This window comes from Labrus bergylta, chromosome 4 (assembly GCF_963930695.1).
Source record: "Labrus bergylta chromosome 4, fLabBer1.1, whole genome shotgun sequence".
Classification (NCBI taxonomy): domain Eukaryota; kingdom Metazoa; phylum Chordata; class Actinopteri; order Labriformes; family Labridae; genus Labrus; species Labrus bergylta.
The window spans coordinates 16,662,664-16,685,454 of record NC_089198.1 but is presented as its reverse complement, the minus strand read 5'-3'; the positions used below and the strand labels follow the sequence as shown (position 1 = coordinate 16,685,454).

Here is a 22,791-nt window from a genome sequence, read left to right as displayed (position 1 = left end):
AAAGCATATGATTAAATATTACTTTACAGTCATTTTAAACATCATTTCATGTTTTTTTTTTTTCTTTTTTTCTTTTTTTTTTTTACCTTAACGTAGAATTAAGTACTGGAAAGTGACATTTTGAAGCTACAGCTGTCCTGTAATTTGTTTTGTTAAATTAAAGCAAACCTGTGATGATACTGTGGCCAAAATGTCCCAGAACACAGTTCACCAGAATGAGGCACCCATACAAACTCAGCCAGCACTGGCAGCTTGTTGAGTCAATAAAGGACGACTGCAACAAGTGTCAACACACGTTGCAATCTCCTTTTAAAATTTAAAGATAACTTTTTCAAGAGAATTTGTTTTAAATAACAGTACGTTTAGTAGATGTTTCTAGAGAGGGCGCCTACCCGTCAATCTCTGCTCCTGTCACTTGCTGTCACCTCCCGTTCCGGTGTCTTTCAGCACTCCAACAAACAGGTTAAAAGTTCCCAGGTCCAGATATGTGTGACCCTCTAAATAGCTTCGGACATGAGGTGAATGAGACTGACACTGAGCTAAGTTTGCACCAGTTATGGTCCAGTGGCTCTCCTGCACACCAGTACTGTCAGAAAACACAGTTAAAGTGCTTTGAGCCTGTTGCTGCCGTCTTCGGTGCTTTGCGGTCCTCACAAAGATCGTCTATAATACTGAAGATGGAGCCCTCTGATAAGGGGAAATAACTGGATTTTATTCTTATTATATATTGCACCTGTCACACGTTAGTTAGTTAGTTAGTTAGTTAGTTAGTTAGTTAGTTACACACATTGTTTGATTGTAGAAATACTTTATTTCTCTGACGTTTTTGAAATAAAGTACTTTCTTTAACAATTTTCTGTATTTCTAGAATGTGTTATTGTGAAAATGTTACAAAAATGCTGTCTCCACATTATCCCCCTGCAGTGTATATTTTGAATTTTCGGTTGATTTTGGTTCACGCCACACTTTTTGTGTGGTGAAAAAAAAAAAATACAATTGCCCAAAAATTCTAGAAACGTATGTGACTTCGTAGCTTTAAAGCAAAAGTATGTGCGGGAGTCATTTCTGTAGTATTGTTATAAAATATCTGTACTTGCAAAAACATTATGAAGGAAAATTATTCTGATTCCTGGCTGGTCTGGGTCTGGCTAATTGAAGAGGAAGATCTTTTTTCATCTTTCTTATCCTTGTTATAGACTGGTAACTGCGTGTTTGAGTGGTCGGTTGTTTGCAATGATACATATCCATTTTTTTTTAATCATGATATTCCTTATTTTATACTTCCAAATATGTAGCAGGGCTCCATAGCGAAGTGAGAGCTCTTTTCCTTTCACATCTCTGGAAACTCATAGAGCCTGTGTGCCCACTCTTAAAGGAACATGTCCCACTTTTCTGATATTCCCACCCTTAAATAACTCCAGCTGCTCCAAAACAAGTGTAGTGCTTGTTTCTAAAATCAATTAAGAAAGTTCATATAAATTCAAAGTTGCCGTTTCAACAGCAAGCTGTACAAAATAGAGTCCAAAATAGACTACAACTTGTAAAGTTACTATTTTTAACATAAGAAGAAGTCGCCCTGCAAGTTTTGATCAATAATTGTCATCATGTCAAAAGTTTTGACAGGAAGAGTTTTTTTTCTAACTTCTTTTTAAATCCAGACTCCTAAGCTAAATGAATTAGCTTAGGAGACAGTTTGACTGATAGACATTTGAATCAAATCATCTGGTAGACTTTGTCTCCATCTACTGGTCAAGATATGTTACAACAACTTTAGTTCTCTGGCTTGTGTTGCTCGTCCCTTAAAGGATTCTTTGTTAGGACAAGTATTACTGGTGAAAACCAAGAGAGAATATAAAAAACACAATACAGACACGTTTTAAGACACAAATAATTTCTCGGCCTATATTTTGTTTATTTTGAATAGATTTCTGAAAAGAATAGGGTCAACACATAGAATGTAAATATTAAGGGCCAACATAATACTCAATTTAAACAGGGAGAAGAAAGTGTGTTTATCCCACCACTAATTATGTTAATTCTTAGTGTATGTGCATGGGAGCCTCAAATGTGCGTACCACACTCATGTAAAGACCGTCTTACACCATGAACGGACTCCCAAAAAGTCGTGATTCATGCTTATAGGGCCCACGTACAAATCCTAAATGGAGATTCAAGGAAAGCAGCGGAAACTTGCCCCTTTATCAGCTGGGAGAGCAAACAGTGTAATTCTTTTATTTAATTCTGCATATTGAGCTATTATATGCTCACACTTAGCGAAGTTCTTCTTAATTGATGGGGGCTGTCAAGCTCTGAGGAACTCTCATTTTGTGTCGTTTTGGCGCCCCCTGTGGAGAAAGCGGCACATCTCATCTCCTTGCCAATTTGTTTCCAACAAAATCAAAATACTTTTTCCATCTGTGACTAAAAGAGTTCAAGATGAATCTTTAACTTCACCCTGTAAACGTTTTCCCATTCAGCTCACTTAAAAGAAACAGACCATCTTATATCTTACAATCATGAGACGACTCACTGTTTGTGATGTGATTGTTTATTGCAGCAACACAAATGTAGCTCATTTTTTAGCTACCAACACAAACGGGCTCAGGTTTGAACGTGAGGCTCCAGCAGCAGCAGCGGAGAAACCAGCAGTTTTGATCTGTGAGAGCTGTGGTAGACATGATCAATGGTTTTGATTCTTATAACCTACCAGCATGTTGAGATTTGTTCTTCTCTGAGCTGGCAAACACAGCCTTTCCTGAGATCACGGTCTGATGATACTGTGCTGTAAAAACAGATCACTTTCACTACATTCAACTCGCTCTGTTTGAGTTGCACCGCCACCTTTTGAATGGCTGTTTCAGGTAGTTGTTACTAGCACCAACGTATTTAAAATGTCACATTTTGAAAAATGATATTACATGAAATGAAGTTAGAGAATGATAGAATTTTTTCTTTCTAAAGAAGGTAAAACAGAGGATGACCTACTATTATTGATATTGGTTCAGCGGGGAAAATGAGTATAATCTATTCTAAATAACATTTAAAAAAGGTTCCACCTTTAAATTTACTCAATAACCTTAAGTTCAATTTGAAATATGTGCCGCTGTGACAGTCGTTGAATCATCACAGCCGATTGGTTTTCACACTGTCAGTTTTGAAGAGAGGACCAAACCATAGAGAAGGAAGGAGAGGGAGGAAACTTTTTCTTCTTTTTTTTTTTTAGATTTCGTTATCCAAAGACCAAATGTTTCCTGCTAGTGAGTCGGCGCAGCCCTGAATGGTCCAGGTGGCCAGGGCGAACTGGTTGCGGAAAGCATCGGCATCTGCATCAGGGTTGTCGGCACGGAGGGCGTCGAGGTGGTTGATCAGACCCTTGAGAGTGTGAGCACCCGAACCCAGCAGGATGTGGCGGAAAGGATTGTCACTGGGAGACACATAGGGGGACAGGAAGCTCCTCTCCACCTTCAGAAACAAGAGAAGATGAGATGAAGGAAGATTTCTCAAAAGGTCACTGATATATGTCCTGCTTTGATGATTACGGTTGAACATCTGTGTCAGCCGATATCGGCCATGTTTACAGACAATAATGTGGCGCCACCTGTCAATAGCCAATTTAAATCTGTTGTGTCAGGTCAATTAAATGCTGGCAAGCTGGTAAACCTAACTGCTGATTCAGAGGTGAGGTTTTTTATTTGGAAGAAGGAGCCACCTGTTGGACAAACTCTGATTTGTTTTTATGATCAAATTTAAAAGAAAATGGAGGCAGTCTTATATTTAGATACATCAAATCTCATTGGCTCATCTGAAAAACACAAAAAGGGCATTTTTTTAAAAACATTCTGTCAATGTTTATGTTTTTTTTAAGTACAGCTTCAGTAATTTAACAGGCCCCTTTAAGGACCCTGGTTTCTTATCTAATTATAAACCTTCTCTGTACTGCTTTATATGCCAAACTAAAACAAATCTTAAAAGTCAGATCTGACTGTTTTGTTTAAAATTCAATCTTGTTGTGTTTCTGTAGACTGGACTGACAGCACAGAACCTTACACGCTACAGTATAGTCTCAGCAGTGCAAGGAAGTTAATGACACCACCTTTTTCCACATTCACGTCAAACCATTTGTTTTAAAGCAGGAAGAAAAATATAATATGGACGCGTGCTTGTTAAAAAGCCCAAATGTTCCAAAGTAAGACACTACTATATTCCTTTTGCATCTGAAAAGGGTCTCAGTCATTTCAACTGTTTGGATACTTTCAAAAAGATAACGGATGAAGTAGTCTTACAGCCATGATGCGATCGTTAATGATGCGGCACATCTCGATGTCATCAAGGTTGCTGTTCTGGATGTCTGTCATCAGGTCATGAGAGGCGCGGCCGTACGAGGCCGAGGCCGAGCTCAACCACTGCACCGTCAGGGCCTCGGGCAGCTTCTGGGGCTGCTTCTGAAAACACACAAACACAGCAGTGATTTAGTGCTCTGAATAACAAGCGGAACGGACGTACATCTTCAGGGAACATTTAGGTTCTTAATTAAAAACAGTTAGATAAAATACTGTGAATTTAAATGACGCATTGGCTTCTGGAAGAGTGTGAATCAACAAGAAGGTAACGCAGGCATTGCAGACAAACTGAGGCTCCTATCCTTCACACACAAAAACAAACACACTCACCCTTCGCACAGACATGATTTTCCCGTTGATCTGAGCCACCTGAACCTTGATAATCTTGTTGTACTTCTTCAGGTCGAACCGCAGCAGATGATCATGCACCAGCCTCAGCACCATGTGGCCGGCGAAACGGGTGGCTACTTCAGCGAGCTCAGGAACCTTGCCGGCCGCGGCAGTGTTCAGATTGTCCTGGGTGTCCAGCGCTGTGCCAAAGAACGAGTAGTGCTGAGAGCGAACAGAGACAAACAATTAGATAACATAAGTCACAAGATGGCTAAAGGTTTGTTGATTTAACATGTGCAGCGGGTGACTTACATCTCTATCTGAGTTGAACCTGAATGAAAGCGAGGGAATGCCAGAAAAGGCGACAAATGGATACGCAGCATCGTTCATCTGAAGAGGCTGCAGCCTGGAGAATAAAAACATGAAGAATTCTGCTTTAGCTGTGATTTCTTTTAATGCTGGTAAATATTTAGGAGACGAAGAGTGGAAGTAGAAACTCATGAACATTTTTCAAATTAGCTTAATAAAAAAAAAATGGAGAAATTATGAATTAACTCAACCTTTACTTTTTTTTTTTTTTTTTTTTTTTTTTTTTAAATAGCAGATTTGCTTCCCCTAGCCACCACTTGTTTGAGCTGTGACACATAACACATTACATAAGCAGACACGTGTGTATGTTTGCACTGGCACCATGAGTTGTGTGAGAGAAAAACAAGAAATAGGGAACTGGACTTTAGAGACTGTAGCTTCAGTTTTTGGCCCAAACACAGCCCTGTTCACAAGAGTCTGTATGGATGAAGTTAAGAACGTTACCTAACCAATTGCTGTCACATGCAAACACAGGCAGATATGACAAATTCAGACCAAATGATGGGGGAAAGGGAGAAAGCTCAGATTCTGAGTCATCACAGTAGAGGGAGAAAGAAGCTGAAGCTACACTAAACATGCTACAAACTCGTAGTATTCAAACACGTGACTAATCTGGTACAAAAATCTCCCACCATGTGGCGGATAGCGCCTCTCAGATTAACTCAAACGAGTAATCAGCCATCATTTGATGATTGGCAGGCGTTACTCTCAGACTCTGGCTAATAGTGAGACGGTGGTTCTAATGGTGATGTATAAACACTGATGGACACTGAGGGTGTGACTGGACGAACAGCGTGCTCAGACTTACACATTTGCTTCCAGGTTGCTCCTTGCAAATTGAGCATAAAGAGACCTCGAGTCTCGGAAGTTCACCTGAGGACAAGACAGATGTATGAGTACATTTTATCTTCACTTTCACAAACGGATTAAAGACTTGAACAAATGAAAAATAACGGGGGCTCCTCCTAAATGTGCTTCAATGACTGTTGAACTTCAACGACTTTTTCGGCAGGATAAGTTATAAAAACGTTAAAATCTAGGGCATCAAAGCACAATTTATTTAACTATCTTGATGAAAAAACGGGTCACGGAAATCCCTCCAGCTTTTGTCTTACCTCCCTCATAGTGCTCTCAATCAGACTGTGCATCAAAGGGCTTGCTGCTACTTTAAATCTATCTTGGCCTGCAAAGGAAGACACATTCAGCCGTTGTGAACCATGTTTTGAATATTTAACAGCTTAATCTGAAGTTAGAAGGTGTCTGAAGTCAGTACCTGTTACAACAGCATCCAGGTTGATGTAGGCAAAGGCTTTCAAGCTCAGAGAAGAGAGATAACCCTGCATAAACAAAACACTGTTAGAACAATTCTAACACAGAAAAGTGGCGTCACCGCATGGACAAGGGGGGAAAAAACTCATTTGGGAAAACTAGAAGTAGCAGTTCTTACCTCCAACCACTCGGTGGCACCAACGTTCCCATATTCCCCAGCCGTCCAGCTCACGAACACAATACTTCTCCTTGGTTTGAATCCATCTGTGACGAGAAACCAAATTAACATTAACTGAGCTGCTCCATAATGTTAAGGAGGATCTGACATGAAGGGTAAATGACAATCTAGCACTAGAACACTTAAAGAGAGCTGCTGAAGCTTACCGTTCTTCACCATGTCTGAAATGGAACGTGCCAGCTCAACAAGGACACTGGTGCCAACGGTGGACGCAGCAAAACCTGGACCCCATGCGTCTCTCTGGGCACCAATAACCACATATCGGTCTACAATGTTAAAGAGAACGAGATGGTTAGTAGACAATCATCACTTATTTGTCGTCTATATGAAATAAACTTCTGATTGTACCTGGATCCACAAAGCCTTTTATGATCCCAAAGACATTGCTTATCTTCTTCTCTGTAAGAACGTTGCCGACATCCACCTTAATTATATCTCCTTCCCCTCCCAGTTTGCCGAACAACCCCCATCCATTGGGCACGTTATCACCCCCCAGCTCTCTGTGGAATGTACACGATATACATTAATGATGCAAGCAAAGGAATATCTGGTATAGATAAAGCCCTGAACGCATTACTATAATTTCAGGTATAATGTTTCAGGTGGTCCAAAGCATGTTTGAGCCTTACTTCAAAATGCCATCAGCCATGCTGGTTGGGATGGTTTGAGCCAAGATTTTTGGAAGGCCTGAAGACTGGACAGGTGGAAACTGGGTGTGGTTGATGGAGGGGAAGCCTGGGGTGTAGGGATCACCTGAACCCATGTGGACCTGTGAGACATTCAGGGAAGACGGATGGATGGAAAGACAAAAGTTTAAACAAGTTTGTCCAGCAATCATTGCGCTTATGAAATCCTCGAGTTTTACTATCAAGCTTCTGAAATTAAAATTAGAAGAAAAATACATGAAAATAGACTACTGACATTTTGCTTAAAACATTACAGGCTCAGCTTAGCTGCTTAGAAGATTTATTTACTTTAAAGCTGACAGAAATACAGATACATTTCACATTCATCAGAGCATGTGTTGCTGTATCTGCTTCCTCTTTCAATTAACTTTACAATGTGTGCCAAACATATTTGCTACCTTATTAGTGCAATACTAACACTACTTATAGAAAAACTAGTCACTGTTGAATGCGGAAACAGTTCATCAATATTAGAAATTATGAGATACATTTAATGTACAGTAGAAATGCTGAACGTGATTGAAGTGTGAAGGAAACTGATTGTTTTGTGTATGTGTGTCCACCACCACTAATCGGCTCATCTCAATCAGTGTTGACCGTGTTTTCCAACTTAAACCTGGTGATGGTAACAGCTGTTTCTAATACATTTTTGTCAGTGTGCCAAGCTTGTTACTGCTATCAGCAAACAAATCGCATTAGAGCACCATAAGACTCTGATGAAGCAATGATGTCGGGGCAGCACAATACTTAAGCGCTCACATTGGGTGCCCTCCAGAAATGTTTTGTCAACATTTTATTTTAAGTCTACTGAGCAGTTGATCAAGTTTGTGTTAGGCATCTTCTGGAGGAATTTAAATTATCTTTCTTTGATAACCCTTCTTAGAAAAGAAACATATGAATGCCTCTTCTCATTGAAAAAGATTGGAAGAAAAAAACGCTAGGTGGACAAGGGGCATTATATAAGCAGTTTCATCCTCCAGCATTATACACCTGTTCACACTCACATGTCCAAACAGAGGGGTGTTCCCTTCCTTTAAGTAACTTGAGGGGTCTGGGTAGATCAACACAGCAGAGGCATTCATCTTGGCAGCATTGGCCACCTGTGTACACAAAGGAGTTAAGGTAAAGAAGGGGACATGAACAAAAAATCTGTCCGACTGCATGTCTTGATAAAAATCACCCACCTTTTCAGCCAAGCTGATCCTACCGGCCCTGATCAGCATGACCCTGCCGTTCATGTTGATGCTTTTGTCCTGCAGTATTTTGAAGTCATTTTCCTGCCCGTAATACGCATACAATACGACACCCTAGGCAAGAAATGTATAACATTAAGATCACTTAATTTATTTGTATTACATATTTTAAATGTGCTGTTCTTAATTAGGCTTTTTAGATAACGTACTGTTGCTGTTCCAGTGGCACTGTAGGATAGAAATCCTTCCAGTTTCTGAGCTATCCCGTTCTTGAAAACAAAACTATTGAAGCCAGAAGCCGGACGGTCCTGAACCTTCACAAAGTGCTCATCAGTCCAGGTTTTCATGCCGTACTCATGAAACTTGGTCAGCACCTTGTTTCCCAAAACCTCGTCACCTTGAGAGCCAGCCCGGTGGGAGGTACTGGAAAACTCACTGGAATAGCAGGAAATCAAAATCAGATAAATTGAGAAGAAAGGCACAAATAAGAAAACAGTGAATGACTTTCTGAAAATGAAACGCAGAGCTGACACTAAGTGATAGGACACTCTACAGGTAGTCGGAGATAGGGGTGGGACAAAATATCAATACAGCCTCTTGTGACACAATTATCGACTCGCTGATGCCGAATATCCAAATTTTAATTAGATAAAAAATATATGACACTCTAAACAGATTTCCCTTTCAATTTGACTCGCTGTGTCACTCTTCGTGACTACTCAGGGTGGTGCTTATAGTATTTGCGAGTGTAACATGAACAGAAGTTAACTGGACAAAGAAGAAGTCGACAGCAGCATCATGTCAGACAGCATTAAAAGGAAGTGAATCTGAAACCTAATTGCAGTGAATAAATTCTTGAATCCTCCACTTCCTCCTTTTAAGGGACTTAAAAGTGTATTCTTCAGTTAGTAAGATGTATCATTAAATGGTTGTCTTGGAAAGTATCAATTAATCACAAAATTGCTGCATCATCTCGTATCACACCACACTGTATCGTTTCCCCCCCAGTTTGAGAAGTCAATATATTAACCTGAAAACAGGCTCAAATTTGGCTGGGGAAACTTTCTGTGCAAGGAGCTTTTTCACATTGTCCCAGTCCATGAGGGGGGCCACACCTGTCTCAGGGACAACATCTTTGTCAAAAGAGAGGACAGAGGCTGCACAGATGGGGGGCACATCCTTCTTCCGATGAACCAAGAAGCCAGTCAAGTACCCTGGAAGTATCAGTGATATCAAATGAGGAACAATCAGAGAAAGACAAGAAAGATTGCATTGAGTCAGCACTATAATATGCCATAACTGCACAATTTGAATCTGTTGTACAAGCCGAGAAACAAAACCTAACTTTTAGATGTAAAAGCTAGCTTTAGCCTCTCTATGTTGCTCAAAGGGGAGACACAATAATACCAGAGCTATTATTTCAGATGATAAAAGCAGATTTCTTTCTAAAACTCAGAACATAACCCTCATATTTCAGATTTATCCTGATTGAATTGTGAACATTCAGGTACGTCTCCATCAGCATGTTTGGGAAAGACAAATCAATAAATAATAAAGAAGTGGTGGCCCTTAGATTGATCCTTGAGGAACTCCACACATTATTATAAGTTATGAACACTCAAATTATCTTAGCTTATCCATCAACATCTCCCTCTTACCGATGATGAAAATGAGGAGGGTGCCAGCTGCCATAAAGCAGAGGTTCTTGGGGGTGCGTCTGAGTTTATTAGCATCGAAGGGTTTGCGGTTGGAGTTGTGATTGAGGTGTTCTCCCACACCATTTCCCCCGACCTCCTCATCCATATCCGACGACAGCTTCATCTCCACCTGGCTGTTATCACCTTCCATGTTCTGGGTCAAGTTGAAACGGGTGTAGGAGTGCGGCTCCCCGTTAAACTGTAATGACAGCACAGGGAAAATAATTTCTTTTATTGAGTCAAGATTTTTCAAGGGGTTTTTGTAAAGTTCTGAAGTAAATCAAATGTAATCCTTAAATAAAAGCAATGTAGTTTTTGTACCACTCAAAGCATAACTGAAAGTTAATATAGGTTTTTAAATTTTATTCATACTTATTTGATAAGTGATAAAAAGGTCACCGTCACGGTTGCTTTGAAGTAGAAAACCATATACAGAATGCTTTGTTCTTGGAGCTTTAGTTTACCCAGAGACTTCGCTTGCCACCTAGGAAATATCCTCAGAACTTGTGGATGTCACCCACAGTAAGAAAGCTTGGCATCAGCTTTTTAACAGTTGGGATTACATGTTTTATTGTAGTAAATTAATCCTGCAGAAAGTGTGGTTTATGTGAGGTCTAATATTGGGTAAGAACCCGCTAAATTTACAGAAAGTGAGCTTAGTTTCTCTTCCATTATCAACAATCCTTCTTGATCACTCATATTCTTTAAACAAATTATAATGTAACCTTCTCCTTTGTGAGTTTAGTTTGCTCAAGTGATTACAAGATTTTTAACATGACAAGCTATCTAGAAAAACACAACCTCATCATGTGCACACATGACTTAAATCTTTTAATTTCAATTAACCTTTAATTAATCATCTTTAAATTAATATGAATTTAGCATTTTAAAAATAAACTTAAAAATCTTTTATGTCTTTTAAAAAGATCATAACAGAATTAACTTACATTAGTTGATTCCCAAAAGTACACAGAAGGATGTTGAACGATGACTAAAAATCAACACTAAGCAGTAGACCTACCAAGAGGATCTGTCAAAAAGAAAATGACGAAGTACTTCCTGTTTTGACTTTCGAAATTGTCTTGTGGGGGAGGGATGAAGTAAAACAACAGATATGAAGTTTTAATAAAATTTCATTATCCTTTGAAAAATAAGGAGTTCAAAATTGTTTAAATTAAGTGGAAATCAGTCTCCTTAAACTTTCTGGTATAGATGGCAGAAAGTAATGGCAATAAGCTAATTCTGTTCACACCTCTACATCAGTGGATCTCATTTATTGCAGGGATTATTTTGGATTATTTTATTATTATTAGCTAGATTGTATTTACTGAGTTGAGTTACGGTAATTTAGCAGCAATCATTAGCTCTTAGATTAGTATTAGTGGGATAAATTGATCATTTAAATCATGAAGACTTGATATATACCGTACTTTATTTCTTGTTGTTGTGCACACTTCCCCCAAGATTAATTAAGTATTTGATTCTGATAAATGAAATGTCCGTAGCTTGCTCCTAATGAGTTATTGCTAATCATGTATTAAAGATATAATATCAATAACAAGTATAAGTCCCGATGCTGGTTATAGACCTTTTATTAAGTAAATGTAACTGGTGTAGATGTTGCCTAATGCAGTGATAAGAAAATAAACATGGGCAAATCTTTCTAAAGATGAACTCAGAGCACTAAAATTACAAAGTAATAAGTATTTGTTACACAAGATTCAAATAAGAAAATCATTCATTATGTTCAAATAATACTCATTTCTGAAACACATTAAGTCTTACTGTAAGACAAGGCTTGTTATTACAGGATTTAAGGCTGTATTACAAGGCAGACAAAACACTCACAATTTTGGTAATTTTGGTTCTTCTTAATTGATGGGGGCTTTCAAGCTCTGAGGAACTCTCATTTTGTGTCCTTTTGGCACCCCCTGTGGAGAAAGTGGCACATCTCATCTCCTTGCCAATTTGTTTCCAACAAAATCAAAATACTTTTTCCATCTGTGACTAAAAGAGTTCAAGATGAATCTTTAACTTCACCCTGTAAACGTTTTCCCATTCAGCTCACTTAAAAGAAACAGACCATCTTATATCTTACAATCATGAGACGACTCACTGTTTGTGATGTGATTGTTTATTGCAGCAACACAAATGTAAAGTTAAGCAGCTTGTATACAGTTGGAGAAAATGAAAAAGCAGTTACATTAATTTCTTAAACACATTGTTTGTTCATCTGGTGAGAATTTTGAAACACTAACTTTTTCAAACCAATTCCTCCACATCCAGAATCATACAAAAGAAAGATAATGTGTATGTTACATTCTCAGCGAGATGCCAGTAAATTAAATCTAATTCTTCTAACACGTTTTATTGAAGCCCTGCAGATCTGCTCAATCACTCAAACCATGCATGTCTGAATGTTTAATAGATGTTTGCAGAGAGGCTATCAATGTAAAACATTTCATCTCCCGTTTTTCTACTGGAGGCATGACTGGAAACACAGAATGACCAGAGTCGGCAAATTAGCTCTAGGACCATTCACTGTGTAATTTTTTTTTACATCCAACTTAGAATTAATCTTTTCTTTTTACAATTATCGTGTACCTGGTAACGTTTACTGACAATATTGTAGCATTACAGGCTTTTAAACCAGTAACTTATGATTCTAGAAGAAAGCAGGGCGAAGGGAGAAAGAGAACAGAGAAATGACAAAACAAGCCAAATATACATCGTCCCAAACATAAAGTATTGTTCTGTATGTAGCACTCAGCTCTATACTGCAGTCATAACACAAAAAGGCACAAGGAAAATCTTTAAACAAGAAAACATCCCAAAAGAAAGCAGAATTTACGCTCCCACTGACTACATCATTATAAGCAAACCCATTTATTTTGCAGATCGGTGATCTTTAACAGGAAATACTGGACCACACGGCTGTAACCACGGTGGTCGCAAATATGTTTGTAACATATCTAGTATTTTAAGCAACGCCTCCTGTATCAGTCTCGTGTGAAGTGGATAAAAGAAATATCACATTAGAAGCTTTTGATTAAAATGTGACCAACAGAGGAATTGAAAGACACGCAGCTTCTCTGTGTTACTAAGCAGACGGATGGGAAATGCTTTGATAAGAGCTCATGTAAAAACTTGGCACCATCTGAAGAAGCTACAGCAAAGAAAACATCAGAGAAGGCTTCTGAAGATGCAGACAACACGAGCCGTGTGTAGCAATGTATCCTATATACAGACATTATGGGAAACACTGTCCCCGATAATAAAAAACATCCACCCCTACAGTGAAATATGGAGGGCACTGCCTCCGATACAGACACACACTGGTAGAATAAAAACTACCTTCTTCTTCTTCTTGCACATTATGGAAGACACTGCTCCCGATAATGATGGGACGAGACGTGTACATGCACCGAGGACCTGTACTGACACAGAGAGGGGGGGCCAATCCAGTGTCAGTAAGAAGGAACAGAAATCACCTCAGAGTTGTGCAGTTTGAAGAGAAGTTCCTGAAGGCTGTGTGTTCAGTACGGCCATCGGTCCACATGTACACTTCTGTTAGCAGATGCAGCTTTTGTCATTTCGACAGTATAACTGTCATAATTATGGAAGGCACTGCTCCCGATAATTATACATCGTTTTTTTTTTTATAAAAGGCGATAAAAAAACTATTTATAGTGAACCCTGCCACTGATAAATAAATAACACAATAAATAGACGTACGGTTTCAGTTTCAGTGCCATATGGTTGGAGACCTTCTCTCTTGATTTTGTAAAAAGGCCTACAGAGGTTTGCTCTTAATGTCAGGAGGTGGACCATTCAGATTAATCTCTATTTCAGGTTATTCGTTTCATTACATGTAACAGCTGTTGATTGTCCAAAACGTTGCTCGAACAAATTCTTGGCCTGTCCTCTCCTTTAACGTCCTTTAACGAGTAGCAGACTTCAGCACAGTATGACATTTTTTAGCTACCAACACAAACGGGCTCAGGTTTGAACGTGAGGCTCCAGCAGCAGCAGCGGAGAAACCAGCAGTTTTGATCTGTGAGAGCTGTGGTAGACATGATCAATGGTTTTGATTCTTATAACCTACCAGCATGTTGAGATTTGTTCTTCTCTGAGCTGGCAAACACAGCCTTTCCTGAGATCACGGTCTGATGATACTGTGCTGTAAAAACAGATCACTTTCACTACATTCAACTCGCTCTGTTTGAGTTGCACCGCCACCTTTTGAATGGCTGTTTCAGGTAGTTGTTACTAGCACCAACGTATTTAAAATGCCACGTTTTGAAAAATGATATTACATGAAATGAAGTTAGAAGAATGATAGAATTTTTTCTTTCTAAAGAAGGTAAAACAGAGGATGACCTACTATTATTGATATTGGTTCAGCGGGGAAAATGAGTATAATCTATTCTAAATGTTTGGCATTGTGGAGTAGGCAGCTGAGATGATCAAATAGAAATATTGGCTGTGATGATTCTAACATTTAAAAAAAGGTTCCACCTTTAAATTTACTCAATAACCTTAAGTTCAATTTGAAATATGTGCCGCTGTGACAGTCGTTGAATCATCACAGCCGATTGGTTTTCACACTGTCAGTTTTGAAGAGAGGACCAAACCATAGAGAAGGAAGGAGAGGGAGGAAACTTTTTCTTCTTTTTTTTTTTTTTAGATTTCGTTATCCAAAGACCAAATGTTTGCTGCTAGTGAGTCGGCGCAGCCCTGAATGGTCCAGGTGGCCAGGGCGAACTGGTTGCGGAAAGCATCGATATCTGCATCAGGGTTGTCGGCACGGAGGGCGTCGAGGTGGTTGATCAGACCCTTGAGAGTGTGAGCACCCGAACCCAGCAGGATGTGGCGGAAAGGATTGTCACTGGGAGACACATAGGGGGACAGGAAGCTCCTCTCCACCTTCAGAAACAAGAGAAGATGAGATGAAGGAAGATTTCTCAAAAGGTCACTGATATATGTCCTGCTTTGATGATTACGGTTGAACATCTGTGTCAGCCGATATCGGCCATGTTTACAGACAATAATGTGGCGCCACCTGTCAATAGCCAATTTAAATCTGTTGTGTCAGGTCAATTAAATGCTGGCAAGCTGGTAAACCTAACTGCTGATTCAGAGGTGAGGTTTTTTATTTGGAAGAAGGAGCCACCTGTTGGACAAACTCTGATTTGTTTTTATGATCAAATTTAAAAGAAAATGGAGGCAGTCTTATATTTAGATACATCAAATCTCATTGGCTCATCTGAAAAACACAAAAAGGGCATTTTTTTAAAAACATTCTGTCAATGTTTATGTTTTTTTTAAGTACAGCTTCAGTAATTTAACAGGCCCCTTTAAGGACCCTGGTTTCTTATCTAATTATAAACCTTCTCTGTACTGCTTTATATGCCAAACTAAAACAAATCTTAAAAGTCAGATCTGACTTTTTTGTTTAAAATTCAATCTTGTTGTGTTTCTGTAGACTGGACTGACAGCACAGAACCTTACACGCTACGGTATAGTCTCAGCAGTGCAAGGAAGTTAATGACACCACCTTTTTCCACATTCACGTCAAACCATTTGTTTTAAAGCAGGAAGAAAAATATAATATGGACGCGTGCTTGTTAAAAAGCCCAAATGTTCCAAAGTAAGACACTACTATATTCCTTTTGCATCTGAAAAGGGTCTCAGTCATTTCAACTGTTTGGATACTTTCAAAAAGATAACGGATGAAGTAGTCTTACAGCCATGATGCGATCGTTAATGATGCGGCACATCTCGATGTCATCAAGGTTGCTGTTCTGGATGTCTGTCATCAGGTCATCAGAGGCGCGGCCGTACGAGCCCGAGGCCGAGCTCAACCACTGCACCGTCAGGGCCTTGGGCAGCTTCTGGGGCTGATTCTGAAAACACACAAACACAGCAGTGATTTAGTGCTCTGAATAACAAGCGGAACGGACGTACATCTTCAGGGAACATTTAGGTTCTTAATTAAAAACAGTTAGATAAAATACTGTGAATTCAAATGACGCATTGGCTTCTGGAAGAGTGTGAATCAACAAGAAGGTAACGCAGGCATTGTAGACAAACTGAGGCTCCTATCCTTCACACACAAAAACAAACACACTCACCCTTCGCACAGACATGATTTTCCCGTTGATCTGAGCCACCTGAACCTTGATAATCTTGTTGTACTTCTTCAGGTCGAACCGCAGCAGATGATCATGCACCAGCCTCAGCACCATGTGGCCGGCGAAACGGGTGGCTACTTCAGCGAGCTGAGGAACCTTGCCAGCCGCGGCAGTGTTCAGATTGTCCTGGGTGTCCAGCGCTGTGCCAAAGAATGAGTAGTGCTGAGAGCGAACAGAGACAAACAATTAGATAACATAAGTCACAAGATGGCTAAAGGTTTGTTGATTTAACATGTGCAGCGGGTGACTTACATCTCTATCTGAGTTGAACCTGAATGAAAGCGAGGGAATGCCAGAAAAGGCGACAAATGGATATGCAGCATCGTTCATCTGAAGAGGCTGCAGCCTGGAGAATAAAAACATGAAGAATTCTGCTTTAGCTGTGATTTCTTTTAATGCTGGTAAATATTTAGGAGAAGAAGAGTGGAAGTAGAAACTCATGAACATTTTTCAAATTAGCTTAATAAAAAAAAAATGGAGAAATTATGAATTAACTCAACCTTTACTTTTTTTTTTTTTTTTTTAAATAGCAGATTTGCTTCCCCTAGCCACCACTTGTTTGAGCTGTGACACATAACACATTACATAAGCAGACACGTGTGTATGTTTGCACTGGCACCATGAGTTGTGTGAGAGAAAAACAAGAAATAGGGAACTGGACTTTAGAGACTGTAGCTTCAGTTTTTGGCCCAAACACAGCCCTGTTCACAAGAGTCTGTATGGATGAAGTTAAGAACGTTACCTAACCAATTGCTGTCACATGCAAACACAGGCAGATATGACAAATTCAGACCAAATGATGGGGGAAAGGGAGAAAGCTCAGATTTTGAGTCATCACAGTAGAGGGAGAAAGAAGCTGAAGCTACACTAAACATGCTACAAACTCGTAGTATTCAAACACGTGACTAATCTGGTACAAAAATCTCCCACCATGTGGCGGATAGCGCCTCTCAGATTGACTCAAACGAGTAATCAGCCATCATTTGATGATTGGCAGGCGTTACTCTCAGACTCTGGCTAATAGTGAGACGGTGGTTCTAATGGTGATGTATAAACACTGATGGACACTGAGGGTGTGACTGGACGAACAGCGTGCTCAGACTTACACATTTGCTTCCAGGTTGCTCCTTGCAAATTGAGCATAAAGAGACCTCGAGTCTCGGAAGTTCACCTGAGGACAAGACAGATGTATGAGTACATTTTATCTTCACTTTCACAAACGGATTAAAGACTTGAACAAATGAAAAATAACGGGGGCTTCTCCTAAATGTGCTTCAATGACTGTTGAACTTCAACGACTTTTTCGGCAGGATAAGTTATAAAAACGATAAAATCTAGGGCATCAAAGCACAATTTATTTAACTATCTTGATGAAAAAACGGGTCACGGAAATCCCTCCAGCTTTTGTCTTACCTCCCTCATAGTGCTCTCGATCAGACTGTGCATCAAAGGGCTTGCTGCTACTTTAAATCCATCTTGGCCTGCAAAGGAAGACACATTCAGCCGTTGTGAACCATGTTTTGAATATTTAACAGCTTAATCTGAAGTTAGAAGGTGTCTGAAGTCAGTACCTGTTACAACAGCATCCAGGTTGATGTAGGCAAAGGCTTTCAAGCTCAGAGAAGAGAGATAACCCTGCATAAACAAAACACTGTTAGAACAATTCTAACACAGAAAAGTGGCGTCACCGCATGGACAAGGGGGGAAAAAACTCATTTGGGAAAACTAGAAGTAGCAGTTCTTACCTCCAACCACTCGGTGGCACCAACGTTCCCATATTCCCCAGCCGTCCAGCTCACGAACACAATACTTCTCCTTGGTTTGAATCCATCTGTGACGAGAAACCAAATTAACATTAACTGAGCTGCTCCATAATGTTAAGGAGGATCTGACATGAAGGGTAAATAACAATCTAGCACTAGAACACTTAAAGAGAGCTGCTGAAGCTTACCGTTCTTCACCATGTCTGAAATGGAACGTGCCAGCTCAACAAGGACACTGGTGCCAACGGTGGACGTAGCAAAACCTGGACCCCATGCGTCTCTCTGGGCACCAATAACCACATATCGGTCTACAATGTTAAAGAGAACGAGATGGTTAGTAGACAATCATCACTTATTTGTCGTCTATATGAAATAAACTTCTGATTGTACCTGGATCCACAAAGCCTTTTATGACCCCAAAGACATTGCTTATCTTCTTCTCTGTAAGAACGTTGCCGACATCCACCTTAATTATATCTCCTTCCCCTCCCAGTTTGCCGAACAACCCCCATCCATTGGGCACGTTATCACCCCCCAGCTCTCTGTGGAACGTACACGATATACATTAATGATGCAAGCAAAGGAATATCTGGTATAGATAAAGCCCTGAACGCATTACTATAATTTCAGGTATAATGTTTCAGGTGGTCCAAAGCATGTTTGAGCCTTACTTCAAAATGCCATTAGCCATGCTGGTTGGGATGGTTTGAGCCAAGATTTTTGGAAGGCCTGAAGACTGGACAGGTGGAAACTGGGTGTGGTTGATGGAGGGGAAGCCTGGGGTGTAGGGATCACCTGAACCCATGTGGACCTGTGAGACATTCAGGGAAGACGGATGGATGGAAAGACAAAAGTTTAAACAAGTTTGTCCAGCAATCATTGCGCTTATGAAATCCTCGAGTTTTACTATCAAGCTTCTGAAATTAAAATTAGAAGAAAAATACATGAAAATAGACTACTGACATTTTGCTTAAAACATTACAGGCTCAGCTTAGCTGCTTAGAAGATTTATTTACTTTAAAGCTGACAGAAATACAGATACATTTCACATTCATCAGAGCATGTGTTGCTGTATCTGCTTCCTCTTTCAATTAACTTTACAATGTGTGCCAAACATATTTGCTACCTTATTAGTGCAATACTAACACTACTTATAGAAAAACTAGTCACTGTTGAATGCGGAAACAGTTCATCAATATTAGAAATTATGAGATACATTTAATGTACAGTAGAAATGCTGAACGTGATTGAAGTGTGAAGGAAACTGATTGTTTTGTGTATGTGTGTCCACCACCACTAATCGGCTCATCTCAATCAGTGTTGACCGTGTTTTCCAACTTAAACCTGGTGATGGTAACAGCTGTTTCTAATACATTTTTGTCAGTGTGCCAAGCTTGTTACTGCTATCAGCAAACAAATCGCATTAGAGCACCATAAGACTCTGATGAAGCAATGATGTCGGGGCAGCACAATACTTAAGCGCTCACATTGGGTGCCCTCCAGAAATGTTTTGTCAACATTTTATTTGAAGTCTACTGAGCAGTTGATCAAGTTTGTGTTAGGCATCTTCTGGAGGAATTTAAATTATCTTTCTTTGATAACCCTTCTTAGAAAAGAAACATATGAATGCCTCTTCTCATTGAAAAAGATTGGAAGAAAAAAACGCTAGGTGGACAAGGGGCATTATATAAGCAGTTTCATCCTCCAGCATTCTACACCTGTTCACACTCACATGTCCAAACAGAGGGGTGTTCCCTTCCTTTAAGTAACTTGAGGGGTCTGGGTAGATCAACACAGCAGAGGCATTCATCTTGGCAGCATTGGCCACCTGTGTACACAAAGGAGTTAAGGTAAAGAAGGGGACATGAACAAAAAATCTGTCCGACTGCATGTCTTGATAAAAATCACCCACCTTTTCAGCCAAGCTGATCCTACCGGCCCTGATCAGCATGACCCTGCCGTTCATGTTGATGCTTTTGTCCTGCAGTATTTTGAAGTCACTTTCCTGCCCGTAATACGCATACAATACGGCACCCTAGGCAAGAAATGTATAACATTAAGCTCACTTAATTTATTTGTATTACATATTTTAAATGTGCTGTTCTTAATTAGGCTTTTTAGATAACTTACTGTTGCTGTTCCAATGGCACTGTAGGATAGAAATCCTTCCAGTTTCTGAGCTGTCCCGTTCTTGAAAACAAAACTATTGAAGCCAGAAGCCGGACGGTCCTGAACCTTCACAAAGTGCTCATCAGTCCAGGTTTTCATGCCGTACTCATGAAACTTGGTCAGCACCTTGTTTCCCAAAACCTCGTCACCTTGAGAGCCAGCCCGGTGGGAGGTACTGGAAAACTCACTGGAATAGCAGGAAATCAAAATCAGATAAATTGAGAAGAAAGGCACAAATAAGAAAACAGTGAATCACTTTCTGAAAATGAAACGCAGAGCTGACACTAAGTGATAGGACACTCTACAGGTAGTCGGAGATAGGGGTGGGACAAAATAGCCATACAGCCTCTTGTGACACAATTATCGACTCGCTGATGCCGAATATCCAAATTTTAATTCGATAAAAAATATATGACACTCTAAACAGATTTCCCTTTCAATTTGACTCGCTGTGTCACTCTTCGTGACTACTCAGGGTGGTGCTTATAGTATTTGCGAGTGTAACATGAACAGAAGTTAACTGGACAAAGAAGAAGTCGACAGCAGCATCATGTCAGTAAGCATTAAAAGGAAGTGAATCTGAAACCTAATTGCAGTGAATAAATTCTTGAATCCTCCACTTCCTCCTTTTAAGGGACTTAAAAGTGTATTCTTCAGTTAGTAAGATGTATCATTAAATGGTTGTCTTGGAAAGTATCAATTAATCACAAATATGCTGCATCATCTCGTATCACACCACACTGTATCGTTTCCCCCCCAGTTTGAGAAGTCAATATATTAACCTGAAAACAGGCTCAAATTTGGCTGGGGAAACTTTCTGTGCAAGGAGCTTTTTCACATTGTCCCAGTCCATGAGGGGGGCCGCACCTGTCTCAGGGACAACATCTTTGTCAAAAGAGAGGACAGAGGCTGCACAGATGGGGGGCACATCCTTCTTCCGATGAACCAAGAAGCCAGTCAAGTACCCTGGAAGTATCAGTGATATCAAATGAGGAACAATCAGAGAAAGACAAGAAAGATTGCATTGAGTCAGCACTATAATATGCCATAACTGCACAATTTGAATCTGTTGTACAAGCCGAGAAACAAAACCTAACTTTTAGATGTAAAAGCTAGCTTTAGCCTCTCTATGTTGCTCAAAGGGGAGACACAATAATACCAGAGCTATTATTTCAGATGATAAAAGCAGATTTCTTTCTAAAACTCAGAACATAACCCTCATATTTCAGATTTATCCTGATTGAATTGTGAACATTCAGGTACGTCTCCATCAGCATGTTTGGGAAAGACAAATCAATAAATAATAAAGAAGTGGTGGCCCTTAGATTGATCCTTGAGGAACTCCACACATTATTATAAGTTATGAACACTCAAATTATCTTAGCTTATCCATCAACATCTCCCTCTTACCGATGATGAAAATGAGGAGGGTGCCAGCTGCCATAAAGCAGAGGTTCTTGGGGGTGCGTCTGAGTTTATTAGCATCGAAGGGTTTGCGGTTGGAGTTGTGATTGAGGTGTTCTCCCACACCATTTCCCCCGACCTCCTCATCCATATCCGACGACAGCTTCATCTCCACCTGGCTGTTATCACCTTCCATGTTCTGGGTCAAGTTGAAACGGGTGTAGGAGTGCGGCTCCCCGTTAAACTGTAATGACAGCACAGGGAAAATAATTTCTTTTATTGAGTCAAGATTTTTCAAGGGGTTTTTGTAAAGTTCTGAAGTAAATCAAATGTAATCCTTAAATAAAAGCAATGTAGTTTTTGTACCACTCAAAGCATAACTGAAAGTTAATATAGGTTTTTAAATTTTATTCATACTTATTTGATAAGTGATAAAAAGGTCACCGTCACGGTTGCTTTGAAGTAGAAAACCATATACAGAATGCTTTGTTCTTGGAGCTTTAGTTTACCCAGAGACTTCGCTTGCCACCTAGGAAATATCCTCAGAACTTGTGGATGTCACCCACAGTAAGAAAGCTTGGCATCAGCTTTTTAACAGTTGGGATTGCATGTTTTATTCTAGTAAATTAATCCTGCAGAAAGTGTGGTTTATGTGAGGTCTAATATTGGGTAAGAACCCGCTAAATTTACAGAAAGTGAGCTTAGTTTCTCTTCCATTATCAACAATCCTTCTTGATCACTCATATTCTTTAAACAAATTATAATGTAACCTTCTCCTTTGTGAGTTTAGTTTGCTCAAGTGATTACAAGATTTTTAACATGACAAGCTATCTAGAAAAACACAACCTCATCATGTGCACATATGACTTAAATCTTTTAATTTCAATTAACCTTTAATTAATCATCTTTAAATTAATATGAATTTAGCATTTTAAAAATAAACTTAAAAATCTTTTATGTCTTTTAAAAAGATTATAACAGAATTAACTTACATTAGTTGATTCCCAAAAGTACACAGAAGGATGTTGAACGATGACTAAAAATCAACACTAAGCAGTAGACCTACCAAGAGGATCTGTCAAAAAGAAAATGACTGAGTACTTCCTGTTTTGACTTTCGGAATTGTCTTGTGGGGGAGG

At 39.6% G+C, this 22,791-nt stretch overlaps 3 protein-coding genes across 3 annotated transcripts in view; all 3 read right to left on the bottom strand.

Annotated features, from left to right (window-relative positions):
• The window catches only part of tnk2b (tyrosine kinase, non-receptor, 2b), a 61,103-nt gene extending 60,462 nt beyond the window's left edge, over positions 1-641 (bottom strand). The window contains exon 1 of the mRNA XM_020652392.3: positions 393-641. The gene's annotated coding sequence lies outside the window, so the exon portion shown is untranslated. The remainder of the gene's footprint in view (positions 1-392) is intronic.
• A 1,891-nt stretch (positions 642-2,532) lies between these two features.
• LOC109997786 (transferrin receptor protein 1-like) lies at positions 2,533-11,162 on the bottom strand. Its single transcript, XM_065953876.1, has 17 exons — positions 11,070-11,162; positions 10,084-10,321; positions 9,456-9,639; positions 8,635-8,860; positions 8,417-8,539; positions 8,237-8,332; positions 7,176-7,315; positions 6,895-7,046; positions 6,693-6,812; positions 6,487-6,572; positions 6,313-6,376; positions 6,155-6,222; positions 5,848-5,912; positions 4,983-5,076; positions 4,671-4,892; positions 4,284-4,442; positions 2,533-3,462 (listed from the first exon to the last, which is right to left on the bottom strand). The coding sequence occupies exons 2-17, from the start codon at positions 10,271-10,273 to the stop codon at positions 3,220-3,222; spliced, it is 2,232 nt and encodes a 743-aa protein (XP_065809948.1). The 5' UTR covers positions 10,274-10,321; positions 11,070-11,162; the 3' UTR covers positions 2,533-3,219.
• Positions 11,163-12,240: 1,078 nt separating this feature from the next.
• Positions 12,241-22,737, bottom strand: LOC110003930 (transferrin receptor protein 1). The gene is made up of 17 exons (XM_020659497.3): positions 22,645-22,737; positions 21,659-21,896; positions 21,031-21,214; positions 20,210-20,435; positions 19,992-20,114; positions 19,812-19,907; positions 18,751-18,890; positions 18,470-18,621; positions 18,268-18,387; positions 18,062-18,147; positions 17,888-17,951; positions 17,730-17,797; positions 17,423-17,487; positions 16,569-16,662; positions 16,257-16,478; positions 15,870-16,028; positions 12,241-15,048 (listed from the first exon to the last, which is right to left on the bottom strand). The coding sequence occupies exons 2-17, from the start codon at positions 21,846-21,848 to the stop codon at positions 14,806-14,808; spliced, it is 2,232 nt and encodes a 743-aa protein (XP_020515153.2). The 5' UTR covers positions 21,849-21,896; positions 22,645-22,737; the 3' UTR covers positions 12,241-14,805.
• Between the last annotated feature and the right edge of the window lie 54 nt (positions 22,738-22,791).